The sequence below is a fragment of the Capra hircus genome, chromosome 19 (assembly GCF_001704415.2).
Source record: "Capra hircus breed San Clemente chromosome 19, ASM170441v1, whole genome shotgun sequence".
NCBI classification, from domain to species: domain Eukaryota; kingdom Metazoa; phylum Chordata; class Mammalia; order Artiodactyla; family Bovidae; genus Capra; species Capra hircus.
In genome coordinates, this window is record NC_030826.1 from 14,287,588 (window position 1) to 14,304,815 (window position 17,228).

Genomic DNA, 17,228 nt, shown 5'->3' on the forward strand with positions numbered 1-17,228 from the left:
CGGCGGGGCCGCGCTCCCCCCGGGCTCCGGCGCTGCCCCCTGGCTGGCTCCCCGGCCCGGGGGGAGAGAGGTGCGGGCGCCCCCGGATGCCCAGTCAGGGCGGGCGCGGGGCGGCGCGGGGCAGGTGCTGGTCGCCGAGGGGGTAGCAAACCTCCTCCGGCCCCGCTCTCCCTCCGGAGCGCGCCGCCCGCTCGCGCCGGGAGGAGGAGGCGGCGGCGGGCGCGGAGCGGGGGGCGGGGGGGCGTGCCCGGCCGGCCTTCCGCTGGGTCCCTGAGCCCGCCGTCTGCACCGGGGCGGCCCGGGACCAATTCTTCATCCCGAGCCTCGACCTTCACCCCTTCTGACTCTCCTTGCGATGTGTTTAACTCCAACCTGGAGGGGCGGAAAAAAGGGACTGGAGAAGCCCTAAAGACTCTTGCTTCCTCTTGCTTCTCTCCATATCCCGCCCCACCCCACCGTCCCACCCCCACCACACACCCCAGGTGTAGCTCTCCTCTAACCCTTCCCGGTTCAGTTCTGGATGGGCGCCCACTGCGTGCTAGAGGGCATCGAGCCTCCTCTCGTCCACCCCGCAGATAGTCACCGCCAAGGGTGGTCACTTTCACCCTTCACTGCCTCAGTGAGAGAAGAGCAGAGAGGCCAGCAAAACAAAGCTCATCCTCAGCCGTTGCGTGACCTCCATGCCCTGAAACGACTGCTCCCCTCTCATCTGCAGACGGGGAGATGCCGGCTTTTGCCCACGTCCAGGGCAGAATCGCCTGTATATTTATTCTAAAGAAATCGTGGTCAGGGTCATTGATCATAGGCAGCTAACAATTAAGATCAGGTACTATGTGCCAAACCGTGGGCTCCCATCTTTGCCTGTATCTTCCAAGTTGACCCTCTCAATACTACGAGGTAGATTCTGTTTCCTCGGTTTTATAGGTGAGATAGTTGAGGCTGAGAGAGGCTGAGTGGACTGGTCTTACTGAAGTGTAAAATGCGGAATCAAAGATTGGGAGTCTGTAGTGGGGCAGCCACTGAGGACCTTGGCCGATGCTCACAGTTTAACCCCGAGACCAGAGGCAGACACAAGGCGCTCACGTGTGCCCTGTGTGCAAAGTCAACGTCCCGAGGGCAACGTCCCGGCCAAGCAGTGAGAAGAGTCCACGGAGGCTTCAGGGGAGGCGACATTCAAGGAAGGAGCCTTGAAAGAAGTAGAACTGGGCAAACTGGGCTGCCAGGGCAGGGAGGGCATGGATGAGGAAGGCTTCAGATCAGAGAATCTAGGGGTGATTCCAGGGCTTTGAGAAGGGAGTACAGGAACCAGACAGAGGGGGCTGGAAATACAAAAGGAGGCTGAGAGGCTGGTTGATGTGAAGTCACAAAGGCCTTGGTTGCCTGGTAGGGAGTTTGGATCTAGACCTGTCTCACTGGGGTACATGGAACAGTTTTGAAGCAGGCCAGCAACCTGGTCAGCGATGCAGGTGCAGGGAGGAGGAGGAAGCTGGGAGAAATCTCTCAAGAGTTTTTACCCTTGGACCCAGCATCTCCCACTGTGTGACTTTCTATACTTTCTGGTCTGCACGTGGGCCCCAGCTTCTGCCCTGAGGGCTGAGCACCCTCCCTGTTGCTGCCCTTCCCCCTCCTGTCCAGACAAAGAGCACAATGGTTACAAGCCTGGGCTTCAGATCAAGCAGGTCTAGATTTAGATCTTGGCCCTACCACTTACTCTGCCACTGAAGGCAAATTACTTGACCTCTCTGAATTCTCTGCCTTATTTATAAAGTGGAGTTGTCCCCAAGGCACAAATGAGCCTGTGGTGTGGTGAGTCCTCAACGCAGTGCCTGGCATGGGGTCTCACTGTGTGACCTTTTGTTTGTCTTTTGTTTTACAGATACAGCCACTAAAAGGGAGGCTGAACCACCCCCTGGGAAAGCATTTCTATTTATGCTAGGATGGCTCCCAGGTGCTGGGGTAGGGTTTTGAGAGGGGTCAGGGCAGCAGCTAGAAGCAAATTCAGAGGCAAGAAGAGCACGGATCCCCTCTTCTAGTGCCACTTTTGTTCTGGTGACATCAGGTTCCCTGGCCCTATGGGATTGCAATGGGGTCAACCAACAGACTCTTAATTTGATTAAATTGTCCAGGGCACCACCAGTCCCCCCACCATTTCTGAAAATATTTCATCCTTACTCTGCCCAAGGATCTCAGAATTTGTCTACTCCCCCGAGTCCATTCTAGTTCTGTTTCAGCCCAAGGAAACCTAGAAACAAAAAATCATTCAATGCTCACACACACTTTGCAGCCAGGCTTCTCAGAATTCTCAGCTTAGCTCCCCTAGGGGAACACAGAGCCACAAGTTCATTACGGGGCCTCACACTGGCTTGCAGTGATAAGTCATTTAAAACAATGTATGGATTGCTTTATATGAAAGCTGGAATCAAGATTGCTGGGAGAAATATCAAGAACCTCAGATATGCAGATGATACCACCTTTATGGCAGAAAGTGAAGAACTAAAGAGCCTCTTGATGAAAGTGAAAGAGGAGAGTGAAAAGTTAAAGCTCAACATTCAGAAAAAAAAGATCATGGCATCTGGTCCCATCACTTCATGGCAAATGGAGAAACAGTGGAAATAGTGGCAGACTTTATTTTTGGGGGCTCCAAAATCACTGCATATGGTGACTACAGCCATTAAATTAAAAGATGTTTACTCCTTGGAAGAAAAGTTATGACCAATCTAGACAGCAATATTAAAAAGCAGAGACGTTACTTTGCCTACAAAGGTCCGTCTAGTTAAGGCTATGGTTTTTCCAGTAGTCACATATGGATGTGTGAGTTGGACTATAAAGAAAGCTGAATGCAGAAGAATTGATGCTTTTGAACTGTGGTGTTGGAGAAGACTCTTGAGAGTCCCTTGAAATGCAAGGAGATCCAACTAGTCCATCCTAAAGGAGATCAGTCCTGAATATTCATTGGAAAGACTGATGCTGAAGCTGAAGCTCCAGCACTTTGGCCACCTGATGCGAAAAGACGACTCATTGGAAAAGACCCTGATGCTGGGAAAGACTGAGGGCAGGAGGAGAAGGGGACAACAGAGGAGATGGTTGGATGGTATCACCGACTCAATGGACATGAGTTTGAGCAAGCTCGGGGAGTTGGTGATGGACAGGGAAGCCTGGCGTGCTACAGTCCGTGGGGTTGCAGAGAGACAGGACTGAGTGACTAAACAACATATATATATATATATATATATATATATATATAGAGAGAGAGAGAGAGAGAGAGAGAGAGAGAGAGAGATTTTTTTTTACCACGCAGATGCAAGATCTTAGTTCCCTGTCTAGGAATTGAACCTGTGCCCCATGCAGTGGGAGCATGGAGTCTTCATCATTGGATGGCCAGAGAAGTTCCTAAAACATTGTCTTAAATCCCAACCCATTCAATTAATATAAAATGTAAAATTTGCCTGAATTTAAGATTTGGTTGGTAAAGCCATTTTGGTTCGCTGAGTCACTTTGGGCTAAGGATTGTACGCTCCTAGGAGCCTGTTCACTCTTCTCTATGGTTAGGATTACCTTGGTGAAAAAAACCCGAGAGGCTCTGTCCATAGTCTGTGGCTCCGGTTCAGCTGAAGACGCCTGAGGTGAAGACTCCAAGGGATGGGACGTGTGAACCCACCTACAGCATCTGAAGCCCAGAGGACAAAGGGCTCCGCCCTTGCCCCCTCAGAGCCGAGGATCCCCCTGGCTTTCAGAGGCTGTCTGGCCAGATCCTGGGGCCTTTAACAGTAAGTGGAGAGTGAATGAATCAAGAGAGGGGAACCCACAGGCTAGACTTGCTCATTCTCCTCTAACACCTACCCAGTGGGAGAAGGTGGGGAGTGGAGTTCTCTCAGCCCCAGAGTGTTGGGGCAGTGCTGTCTCAAAGGATACTTCCGGAAATTAAGTCCATCTGGGTCTAAACAATCCCTGAATTAGCCTTCCCCTTGTTGGCGGCATCAAGAACGGCAGGGCAAAAGCTAAATGAGAAACTAAGATACCAAGTTTGGAGCCAACTCGGAAACTTTTCAAGAAACATCCTTGTTGCTAATAACATGTCTGGGGGCTGGTGGGGATTCTAGGATTAGTGTTCAGGAGATAGAAATGGGTAACAACGGGGGAGGTGTGATCTTTCCCAAGTGCCACACCAGGTATTAAAATAAACAGGCTCTCTTGCCTCCTGGAGCTGGGGGTGGCAGGGAAAAGAAATCTGGGTCCAAGCAAAACCAGAAAAAGCATCAATGCCTGGGGTGGGAGTAGGAAGGCTCCAACCTGGAGTCCTCAGCTCTTCTGTGGCCTCAGAAACAATGCACCTGAGAGCTCAGTGTTTCCTAACTTAGCATTTGGCGGGAGGAGGAGGATCTCAGGCGATCTCAAGTGGAGGTCTCTCGCCAGTGTGCCCTGCTTCTGGAGACTGAACCGCACTGGGATGTAGGGGCTTAGCAAGGCTGGCCCTTGGCCTGGTGGCTCAGAGGAGTGGGATGAAGGGAAGCTGTGGCTTTTCCTCCTCTCAGCTGAAAAATGGGGATGATACTCTCAAACTCACGGGACAGGCAGGCAACTTGTGCATCAGAGTGCTGTGCCGTTTTTCAGCTGCCACAAGAATCCCGTTACTCCAGAAGAGGCAGTAGGCAAACAGGTGTCTTTCTCTGGCAGGGAGTGTCAACTCTGCACTTTTAGAAACACTTGGGGAATGTTTTGAAATGCAGGTTGTCCCAGGCCCTACCCAATTGGTAAGAATTGTCAGCCTTTCATGAAATCTCTGGGGTGTGATCAATGTGGACCCAAGAGTTAAGAGCTTCTGCCCTAAGGATTTTCTTGGCCGAAACTGACATTCTTAGCTGGTGAATCCAATCAGATCTCAGCAAGGCCTATCCCTCTTCTCATCTCTGACTCGGAACCTCCACAAAGTCCACCCTGACCCCACTTCCCTGCCAGAGTATTTCCAGTTGGAACTCAGGCCAACTGTAGCCAGCATGTGGTGACACCCCAAGTTCCTAGCTGCTGAAGGATAGTTTTCATGGTGTCTGAACATCCATGTAGCCGAAGCAGTTACTGTGCGGAGCCCTCTGCACCTTCCCTACGCTGTCTGAGGCTCAGGGCATCTGGGCACGGGACCCCTCAGCCTCGCTCCCCCACGCCAGGCTGTGGGGGACTTCAGAGGCTGTCCACTCATCAGAAGCAGGGCCAGGGCCTCCAGCCTGACCACACCTGGCTCAAGAGTCCCCAGCCACACAAATGCAGGGAATTTGATCCGAACTCCTTGGGAAGCTTGATTGAAAGCGCATTAATTCTATCCACTTGGGAACATGAAGGCCCCCAGTGCAGATCCGAGACGCTTTTTATAAATGGATTAGTGAAACGTCCTGGGTAAGAGGACACCGACGAGAAGCTCTGCTGGGCTCCTTCTGCCCATGCCTGGCTGGCTGGCTGGCTGCCCCTGGCCCATCCGCATGAGTCCTGGAGGGGACCTGCCAGGGAAGATGAACTGGTTCCTCGGAGCACTGCCTGCAGTGAGATGCCTGAGTGGTGATGGTGGTGGGGACAGCAGCGGGCGCCGAGGAGACAGGAGCCTCTGAGGCATGTGGTGCTTCCTCAGGCCCATCTCCACATTTCATCTGGCTAAACCCCCGGGAGGGCCGGGCAGCCAAAAGGCAAGTTCTAATAGCATGGTTATTAATACCCCAACCTTCCCCTGGCCCGCTGTGTTCTGTCCTCCAATGTCAGTTCTGGGAACAAAGTACACAGCACAAACTCCATTTTGTGTAAATGAGAGTTTATTGACGAAGACAAAGTCAAGCTTCCCCCGCCCTCCACCCTCCCCCAGAACAGATCCCAACAACAAAAGAATGATAAGTTTTCTTAGGGCAACACTTACCCCCCTTCCCCCTCCTCTCCAGTCCCAAGGTTCGCAACGCAGACACACAAAACAGGCTCGGGCGAGGGCAGACACTCAGGGAATCTCTGACCAGCAAGAGTCCTGGGTGTGTGTGCGCTTGCCGTGCCCTTCGTGAGACGCCGGGACGTTACAGAAGACAGGCTGCAGCGGCAGACAGGGGACTGCAGGGCAACCTCCGTTCGTCCCCCATTCGACCAAGCTCCAAATGGGCCCCGAGGGTCACTGCGGTGGAGGCGACACGCTCTGCCTCTTCAGGAGAGGGGTCCTTCTTCTGGAGCAGAATCCCTCTCCAGCTGCTCAGGGACAAACCGGGAGGGAGCCTCTCCAAGGAGCGGAGGGCTGGCAGACAGGCCGGGTCAGCTAAGTCCAGCTGTTGCCCATGGCTGCCGGGAAGGCTGAGGAGCTGGGTTTTAGGGGCGGAGGGACACGTCTTGGTGCCACACTGTCTCGTCTGCTTACCCTGCCACAAGCTCTGCCGCCTGGAATGGCAGTCTGCTTTGAGGCGAGAACACTGCGTGTGGAGTGGGGCCCTTCTTCACAGCTTGCATCGCACTGACTCCACGAGCAATCTCCCAACCACAGAGCTTCACCCACCTGCTTCTCTACCTCACCTGGCACCCACCCCCACCCACCATCCTGTGCCACTTCCTGTTCTTCACGTGCCTGAGGGGTTCCTGTCCCTCACCCTAGGAATTCTTCTCATGGAGAGTGTCAAGGCTTAAGAAACTGCTTTGGGGGACCTGCTCCCTGTAGCTTTCCAAGTAGTATGAGTCAGGGTCATTTCACTTGCAACACAGTTGCAGGGTAGTTTCTGCTGTTTTCTAGGGTTCCTCCTCTTGGACTCACTTTCAGGTCCAAGTCCCACGTGAGGTCTTGGACCCACGCGGGGGCATCTGAGAGGCAGTCTCAGTCATGGACGCTGAATCCCCGGTGCCGGGCAGCAGCAGTGCCCACAGGTGAAACAGACAACCCTGCTGGACAGACTGGTGTTCTGGGCACAGAGCATTCTTTGACAGCCACACCCCATGTGTCCAGGGGGGCAGGGGTTCTCACGTTTCCCGATCTTTTGAGAGAAGAAAAGGACAACTTGGCCCTCTGAGGTGATCTCACCTGCCTGGGAGCCTAAGCAACCCAAGTGCCAAGCATCAGAGAGCCGAGGGATGACTGTGGGGCACCAGAAGCTCACTTCCTCCCCACACCCGCCCTGCTGGCCTCCAGCACTGAGGGTCCTCCATTCTGGCATCAGGGTTTACCTTCAAGACCCTGGACAGAGACTCTGCCGCCACCGGATGCCAATGAATGGAGCGCCAGAATCTGTGTGGAGTGTGAGGAGAGCCATAAGGAAGCAGGCACCGGAAAGGTAAGAGAAAGGCATCGAGGAAAGAAAGTCAACGAGAGGGTCCTGCAGTGAGAACTCTGCCGGGGATTCGGAGACCCAGCCCCCCACCTCTGCTACCGAACAGTCAACAGTCCTCAGGCGGTAACATCCTGTTTGTCTTCTATCTTTTTCCTTTTTAGAAAAACAAGGTTGGATGAGTTATTATTTCAAGTAAGTCTGCTGCAACTCTGAAACCAACATTTTAGATGTGAGTTGGACCTGAGATTAAATTAAACCCAGAGTGGGAGACTGGGGTGGGGTGGGGTTTGATTCCTGAAATTTTTTCATCAGTGTCATTCTCGGATTCGACCTCGGGAAAGGACTGTATAAGTTCTTCTCAGCCTGGGTGCCTCAAGGCCCCATTTCCTACGCCCTCTAGCACCATTCAAGGAAGACCACCATTCCTAGCTGCAGCGCATCAAAGGAGATGAAAATACAGGGCAGGAGGAATCATAGGAAAAGGAGTTTGGAGAGAAAAGAAAGTGATCAGGAACAAGGCTGCCACGGGGTGGCAACAAACTGTGTCTCTTCCCTCCAGGACTGTGCGGTTGTCTTAACACTTCTCTCAGTTACACACTATTCCCTCAATTTCTCCTATGTACAAAAATATAAAACAATAAAGTGCAGTTTACGTTTCAGTGACACTTTTCCTTGCTTTAATATTTTTTTGTTGTCTTTTTCTGCTTTTGAAACGAGGTCTCGATTACAAAATATCAAACTACACTCGAAACTGCAGCCACTGTAAGGACAGCACGGAGAAGCCCACAAGTAAGGACAGAGCAGCGGGTGGCACTAGGTGGGAAGCGACTGAAGCAGCAGTTACAGATGGTGACAGGAAGCTAAGCTATCCAACAGGCGGTGCCCTAACATTAGCACAGGTTAGACTAGTCACTACCCTGGCGGGTAGCCTCAGTGTGTTCAGGTTCAGATTCTACATGGCGATAACAATTTCTTCCAGTTAAAGAGTTCTTGGCCTGCACCGATCACAGGGTGGCGGGAGGGCACCGGACCAGTCTATTAGTTTTTCAAAATGCTGTCGTAGACCTGATAGATGTACTGGGAGACCTCGGGAGCTCTACACTTCAGCGACAGCTGTGCGGAGGAAAAGGAGAAGGAAGATTATTAGCACGGAGGCTGGCATTCGCTCAAAAGGTATCCAAGTACTCAGTTCAAGGAAAGATCTTTCTGATACAAGGGGAGTAGAGTTTCTATCGTTGAGCAGCCAAAGAAAGAGACCCTGCTGATAGGAGGTTCTGTGGGCTTTAGAATTTCAATTTAATCAATGTCAAGCTGTCTGTTTCCACCCACATTCTACGTGGGTCTGCAAAGTTAGGAAATAATTCACAGGAAACACTGCAGGGGACAGATGCTTTCCTGCTTTGCTAGGAGTCACTATAACCAAGTGAAAAGGAAGGGCTAAAACCCTTAACTTGGTGGTCATTTCATCTCTCTGTTCCAGTTTCTGTCTTCACAAAGATGGTTATCTCAGTCCCAACTCAGGAGGATGGATAACTAAGTAAAATAAAAGCAGGAGCTAGGCAGCTCCAAAGAACTAGTCTTCCCTGTATTATATAGAAGAGAGCATACACTGCTAGGGAATGAAGTTAAGAACCAACATGGGCTTCCCTCGTAGCTCAGATGGTAAAGAATCTGCCTGCAGTGCAGGAGACCTGGGTTCGATCCCTGGGTTGGGAAGCTCCCCTGGAGAAGGAAATGGACAACCCACTCCAGTATCCTTTGCCTGGAAAATCCCATGGACAGAGGAGTCTGGTGGGCTGCAGTCCATGGGGTCGCAAAGAGTCAAGCACGACTGAGCGACTAACACTAACTAATTAACACTACAGAGACATTTACCGAGTGTGTACCATTTATGCCAACAGGGTTCTCTTTCAGCTTCTGCCTCTTATACAGGCTGGTTAGATACTTCTCATACCACTCTATTACCACCTTTGTCTAGTCTAACAATTACCAAATTAAAATACTAAAAAGATTTCAATGCTGAACACTGAGATTTTCACTTTGTGGGTCAACAAGCGCAAGATTTAAACCTAGATTCGGACTCCTGAATTGTACCAGATTAGGCAAATTCACCAGATTCACAATAATGTTAACAAAAGAAGCATATAAATTGCATTAAGAACCAAAAAATTTAATCCCTGTTTTTTGTATTACTGACATTATCGCTCGTTTATTAAAGCAGATGAACAAAAGTTGTCTTTAATGATATATCACCATAAGATTTTACGTTATCTTACCTTTTTACTGTCTTATTAGAGACTAAACAATTTAACCAAGTTCAAAGAGGTCAGAATATTTTTGGCAAAAACGTCAGGAAGATGATTGGTCAACCCCAAACTTCTTAAGAAAACTCACATCCTCCGAACTGAGTGAGATTTTAAAAATGCAAAACCAAGCCAAACAAAAAGAACATCACAAGAGGCTCTATTCAAAATTTACAGCTTTAATATGCATTCTCTAAGGCATTTCCAGAGCTGCTGCTCGACATACATCAGGAAGACAGTTCTGATACACGTAAAACAAAATGTACGACTAATTTTAGAATACAAATATAAATAGAAAACATCCCCCTACTTTGGTCAGAGTTGCAGCTCTAGGCCCTTCCCTGCCTTTCTGCCCCTCCTCCGGCCTCTCCACTGTCAGTGTTGTAGACAGCTCTCATGGGAAAGTATGTGGGTTCAGAAGAGGAGGAGGAGAGGAAGCTAAAAAGAGTAAGAACAGCTAAGGGAGTTAACTCCCAGACCAAAGAGGGGGTAGTTCCTCCTCCCTCAAATACAGATCTGTATTTTTCATATCTTTGTAGCAGTACTGGAACTTCCAACCAGTTGGAGACCCACTTCTGGTTCACTAGTGATAAGGGAATGTTGTCTTCCTCAATAAAAGCCCAAGGCGGGCACTGGCGGGAGTCTAGACACAGAAAGTCTGAGCTGCTCTTTGGAGGGGGGAGGAGAGGGAGGGGAGGGAGGCTAAGAAGAGAAGGAAGAATCTCTTTCTCTGGATTGTTCTATCACCTCCCTCCCCCAGATACCTCAGCCTTTAACAATAGGTTAAGTTTAGGGTTAAATCCGTTCCTTGCTTTCCAACAAATACAGTTAAGACAAGCTGGAATATATTAAAAAAAAAAAAAAAAGCTGGAACACATTAAAAAAAAATTTTTTTTTTTGGCTAATTCCTAAAGAAAGCAAGAAGAAAATGTACATAAAAAAAGAAGCTAAAAAAATCTGATTTAGGGGAAAAAAAGATCTGATTTAGGACTCTGGTCTCATTTCACATGGGAAGAGAGGTCTTGCCAGGATTTAGCTTTCGAAGCACTGACCTGCTTATGCGCCACATCTTCACCGCCAGCCTCTGAGGAGTGCCACCCACCTAGATTCACCTCCCCTGCCTAGGCAATAAGCCAAGGGCTTAAACGTCTACTCCAGGTTTATGGCCGGAACACATACTTCTTCACCTGGGACAAGTTCTCTTTCCAGGTGAGACAGAGCTACTTGGAGATTATGAGGGCTCTTCCCCCTGGGACAAACAAACCTTCTTAATGACATATAGTAAGGGGATGAAGGAAGTGATTTATCATGTAGTGTACTACTACTCTGGAGAAGGCGATGGCACCCCACTCCAGTACTCTTGCGTGGAAACTCCCATGGATGGGGGAGCCTGGGAGGCTTCAGTCCATGGGGTCGCTAAGAGTCGGACATGACTTCACTTTCACTTTTCACTTTCATGCATTGGAGAAGGAAATGGCAACCCACTCCAGCGTTCTTGCCCGGAGAATCCCAGGGACGGGGGGGCCTGGTGGGCTGCCATCTATGGGGTCGCAGAGTTGGACACGACTGAAGTGACTTAGCAGTAGCAGCAGCAGAGGTACTACTACTTGGTCATCAAAAAAAAAAAAAAAACCAAACACCAAATTATTAATATATGCAGTGACTTAAGACAGATGTCAAGGGTATTATACTAAGTGGGAAAAAAAAGTCTGAAAGGATAGGAACTGAATTTAACAGCCCTCTCAAAATGACAAAATTATAGTAACGGGAAACAAACGTATCAGTGACTCCCATGGGTTAGGCATGGGGTGAGTCTGTAACTATAAAGAGACAGCAAGGAGGAGTTTTTTCACGGGGACAGAACAGTTCTGTTCCTGATCATGGTGGTGATTATCACAAATGTGATAAGATTTCATAGTACTGTACACTCCTTAACCAAATAAACTAAAAATAATCATGTAAAAACTGGTGAACTGTACTATGGGTGTAAGATGTTCTCAATGAGGAAAATTCAGTGCAAGATATATGGGAACTCTATGTACCATTTTTAAAACTTTATGTGAGTCTTAAATTAGTTCCAAATAAAAAGGTTTTAAACATTTTAAATCAACTATGCAACTACTAAAAGGTCTTTGTCAAAATTCTCACTATCCTTAATGAACACAAAGAAGACAGTTGGCAAGTGTTCAGATATCTGAATTCTTAGCACAACTTACCTACCAACAACTTCTGTGATCCTGAATAAGTTATTAATTATTCTGAACCTTGGTTTCCTTATCTGCATGCAATCTAGGGGTAACCATGCTACTCTAATCTACCTGAGATGGAATACTGCAATTAAGTAATGAATGATAAAAAACAAGAAAACATACACACAAATACACATACTTTGAGAAAATTTCTAGGTAAGTAAATGGAGTTATTTTACAAGACCTGATTTTACAGTAAAAACCTGTCCCTCCAGAAGACCAGACAGGGCTTTCCCTTTCTTGGGGAACTCGAGGAAAATGACAGGACAGTTTCCTACCAAAAAAGACAAAGGACTGGCGGCGGAGGAGGTAGGTGGGAGGAGTGTACAGTTTATGGGAGAAGCCTGAAGTTTCTCAGCTCACAAATGCTTGGGCAAAACAATCTAGTTAGATGGGACGTAGTATCACTCACACACACACACTCGTCCAGCTTACTTCAAGGGGAAACCAAGAATTTTCAGTATAGGGTGGTACTACTTCCTTGATGTATGCTAATGAACACACGCTTGCCTTAAAACTAAGGAATGGAGTCACAGACTTCTCGGCTAAATGGCCAAAAAGCTCACTTAATCTACTGAATATAAAGCTTTATCAGTTATTCAATTATTGAACCTTACTTTTCTCATCACTTTCCTTTCCCCTCTTTCAAAACAGTGTACAAAAGCCTTGAACATAACAGAAGAGTATGATATTTCCCCTGTCCCAAGGGTTTTCTTGTACTTTACAAAATGCAGATGATAAGCAGCATCTTACTGGGAGACAGTATTTTACAATAGTAAACAAATGGCCAGTGCCTAGGGTATTAGGGCTGTGCAGATTAACAAAGCAACTGGCTCCTCCCCTAAAAATAAGGCCAGGATTTCAATTTTAGTCCAGCGTGGCACTGAAGAAGTTTTCTAAAGTTCCCTTTCAGGCTATAAAAGGTGTGTCCCATTTTGCCTTTATTTTTCAACAAGCATTTAGGACATACAGTATCACTAAAGAGGCTCATATGTACAGGGATTTTGACATCCTTACATCCAAAAGCAGGAAGGAGCTTGAAATGAGCTATGGAAACAATCCTCTTAGCGGCCTACCACAGTACCACATGCACAGATATGCTAGATGAGCATTAACCAACACTGATGAAGCTGTAGGCTCTGTGAGCAGCTCTGTATATACCTGGAGGAGTCTAAGGTACTCCAGTCACCAGAGGCCCCTTCCTGGTGAGTGGCGGCAGAACAAGGTCTTCTAAGAATGCAACTGGGGACTTTTCTGACTGCTTGTTTTGGATATCTGGGGAGTGCAGCAACTCCACCAGGTCTTTCCTGGCCAATTAAAAAATGCTAAGAAAAAAAAAGAAAGGGCTCTTACCTCGCTCCATGAACCCATCTCACCCATTCTGAAAAAGGCCTTACCGTGTAATTGGGGTTTCCTGGTTGGATACGTAGCTCGGCCAAAATCCAAATGCCGTTAGTGAGCTTCAGGGACTGGTACAGCATGTCCTGCCCTTCCACATTCCTCTTGGCAATAGTATAAACATTGTTGTTTTGCAGCTTGCTGGAAACAGTGTCTAGAAACACAGATTCAAAATGCAACACCTTCAGTTAAAATACCCAACGAGGACGCCATGAGCCACGTGCGCTCAATTAGCCCCTGATAAGCACCGTCACATGCATATGTGCACATTTCAGAAAGCCCTTCCCCCACCAGAGCCAAGTGTGAGGAAGCTCTCCACGTGCCTGTGCACCACGTTCCAGGCCAGAAAACAGAATAAGGCGCGACTAGGCACCAGTGTGTGAGAACTACCTGTGGAGCTTATGGGGGGTCTAAGCCATTGGTACCCTTAAACTATTACTAGGAGCTAGACAGGTAAAAACGCACTGAAGTGGACAGAGACAGAAATGGGTGAATGTCCGACTGCCATGTTGGGGTTCACTTCTGGAACACTGGTCCCAGATCCACAGGGATACAAAGACTGACAACTGAATCTACAACAACACTTCCCAAGTCACTACCACTCCACCACGAGCCACTCTGGCCTCACGTGCCAGGATCAGAAAAGTGCCAGTTGCAGAAATCCTGCAAATCAAATTTGTTAACCTTGACGTTTAGGTGTTTTTGTTTTTGTTTTTTAAAGCAGGCAAATGATTTCTTAAGCTTCTGGAGACTATCATACCCCAAATTAGTAACGAAACAAAGTCCCTGAACAAAAGTTTTTGAGAAAGACTGAAGTTGTGCAAAGATGATTATTCCAAGGCCTGTAACCTCGACTGCCATTTCTGGTTATAATGGAGGCCTTTGTAGTCATCAACACAGGAGAAGAACAGGTTGGTGTTTGGGGTCTTCCGTGTGACTACATACAGCACCAGAGACATGACATTCTAGAATTAAAGGTCATTTCTCTCTCCTTGTTCTCTGACTGCTAACATGAGATGCTGCAGCACCAGAGAAAGAGAAACTTTAAGAACAGAGATGATAAACACCATTTCTTTGTTGATAGTTTATTACATTTGTTTCTAGTAAGAATTAAATTACTCAGGAACTAAATTCTCTCCAAATAAAAACCAGTCATACTCTGTGGGATAAGGCTGCTGTGATGGACGGTCTTTCTATTCTCCTAGACGGTAAACCCTCTGAGCACAGGGATCCTAGAGTTTTTCGTCACTGTGCTTCTCACAGTATCTGGGACACAATAAGTGCCTGCCATCAATACTTGTGAATAAGCCTCTGACTCAGGTGTTGGAGATGCCGATATGTGCATAATACCATGGGCGTTAAAACATTATTTTAGACATTTCCCCAAAGAAATACAAACAGCCAACAGACACATGAAAAGATGCTCAACCTCACTGACAGACAGTGATAACAGATCAATGCACATCAAAACTAGAATGAGGCACCACCTCACACTAGTCAGAACAGCCATTATTTAAAAGTCTACAAATAACAAATGCTGGAGAGGATGTGGAGAAAAGAAAACTCTCCTACGCTGTTGGGAATGTAAATTGGTGTAGCTACTATGGAAAACAATATGGAGGTTCCTCAAAAAACTAAAAATACAATTACCATATGATCCAGCAATCCTACTTCTGGACAAATATCCAGACACAATTATAATTAAAAAAGACACATGCATTCCTATGTCCACAGCAGTGCTATCCACAATAGCCAAGATCAGCAAACAACCTAAATGTCCATCTATAGATGAATGGACAAAGATGTGGTACATATATACAATGGAATGACTACTCAGCCGCAAACAAGAGCAGAACAATGCTACCTGCTACAACACAGGGGGACTAAAGGTGACCATGCGAAGTGACGGCAGTCAGGAAGATAAATGCCGTAAGTGACATATGTGTGGAATCTAACCTATGACACAAATGAACTTACCTATGAAACAGAAACAGACTCACAGACACACAGAACAGACCTGTGGTTGCCATGGGCGAGGTAGGTAGGGGGAGGAATGGAGTGGGAGGTTTGGGTTAGCGGATGTATACAGAATGGGTAGACAACAAGGACCTACTGTGGAGTACAGCGAGCTATACTCAGTATCCTGTGATAAACCATGGTGGAAAAAATGCAAAACCGTGTGTGTGCACGCATATATACACACACAACTGAATCACTTTGTTGTGTAGCAGAAACTAATACAGTATTTAAATCAACTACACTTCAATTAAAACAAACAAACAAAGCCAACTTTCTCTGGGGAGTTCTTTGGCGGTCTAGTGGTTAGGATTTGGAGCTTTCACTGCTGTGGCCCAGGGTCAATCCCTGGTCAGGAAACTGAAATCCCATAAGCTGTTAGGCTGCCAAAAAAAAAAAAAAGTCTGCCAGGAAAACCTCACATCTGTTTCTTATTTGAAGTGCAGTTGATTTACAAAACTGTGTTTCAGATGTTCAGCAGAATGATTCAGATACTTATAAACATATATATGTGTGTGTGTGTGTGTGTGTACTTTTTATTCTTTTCCATGATAGGTTATTGTAAGATATTGAATATAGTTCCCTGTGCTATACATTAAATCCTTTTTATCTGTTTTATATATAGTAGTATGTATCACATGTATGGATGTGAGAGTTGGACTATAAAGAAAGCTGAGCACCAAAGAATTGATGCTTTTGAACTGTGGTGTTAGAGAAGACTCTTGAGAGTCCCTTGGACTGCAAGGAGATCCAAACAGTCCATCCTAAAGGAGATCAGTCCTGAATATTCACTGGAAGAGCTGAAGCTGAAACTCTAATACTGTGGCCACCTGAGCTGACTCATTTGTAAAGACCCTGATGCTGGGAAAGATTGAAGGTGGGAGGAAAAGGGGACGACAGAGGATGAGACAGTTGGATGGCATCACTGACTCGATGGACATGAGTTTGAGCAAGCTCTGGCAGTTGGTGGTGGACAGGGAAGCCTGGAGTGCCGCAGTCCATGGGGTCGCAAAGAGTCGGACACGACTGAGTGACTGAACTGAACTGAACTGATGTACCTGTTAATCCCATATTCCTAATTTATCTCTCCTCCTTCCCTTTTCCCCTTTGATTACCATAATTTTGCTTTCTGTTTGTGAGTGTAAAAAACATCTATTTAGATGTGGTTAATTTTGGAGGTAATTCTTGCCCTGATGTCTCTCTTCCACATTCAACCCAGCAAGCACTCAGGGCAGGAGGTACTAAAGCCCATCCATTAAACAACTGCATCACGCTTAGTTATGGCTTAATTTCCCTCCTTTTATTTCCAGTTTCCACTAACACCAAGCAGAGTAGTTATAACTCAAGAATGGGTTCTCTTTGAGAAGCCAAAACGTTTATCTCAACGTTGTTACGCACAAGACTGAAGGAGGAGGGAGCCTCAATATACTTTTTCATCACCTTCTGGGGGTCAGGCAGTTCTGGCTGTCACCTTGGTTCCCACAATGAAAGGCTCTTGCAGCTCAGACTGAGTTGCTAGGCAACATCACCAGCTGGAGTTTGGCTTACATCTTTTGACAGGACTGTCTTTAACACGAGGAGGATTGCTTTAAGTTGTAAAAGCCATTCCCAAGTTTCAAGGCTCTTGCCCATTTCCAAGGAAACAGAAAATACACACGACAGGATCTTTTGTTGAAGTTCTACAGTGCTGCACAGGCACATGTTCTAGACAATATATAGAGCAAGGCCCAGATGCCTACAGATATGTCATGGTTTTAAGTAAGAGGTGACAGGCTAAGTAAGTAGTGATAGGCTAAAAAAGAGATGACAGGCTAAGAAATGGAAGCACCCAAACACACATACACACTCACCCACTCCAGAATTAAAAAACATGGCCAACAGCCAGACGGAGTAAGCAAGTTGAATGGATGTAACTTTAATGTGTTTGGAAGCATTCTGGTTAGGAACCTGGCTCTACTCCTACTGAATGGCTGTTAGCGTGATTTCTA

At 47.2% G+C, this 17,228-nt stretch overlaps 1 protein-coding gene across 4 annotated transcripts in view; it reads right to left on the reverse strand.

Moving 5' to 3' along the window:
• AP2B1 (adaptor related protein complex 2 beta 1 subunit) overlaps window positions 7,289-17,228 on the reverse strand; it is a 113,152-nt gene continuing 103,212 nt past the window's right edge. For all 4 annotated transcript variants that reach the window (XM_018064221.1, XM_018064223.1, XM_013971907.2 and 1 more), the window contains 2 exons: window positions 13,224-13,378; window positions 7,289-8,387 (listed from right to left, as the gene is read on the reverse strand). In XM_018064221.1, the coding sequence (XP_017919710.1) occupies window positions 8,313-8,387; window positions 13,224-13,378 (230 nt within the window). In that variant the 3' untranslated portion in view covers window positions 7,289-8,312. The remainder of the gene's footprint in view (window positions 8,388-13,223; window positions 13,379-17,228) is intronic.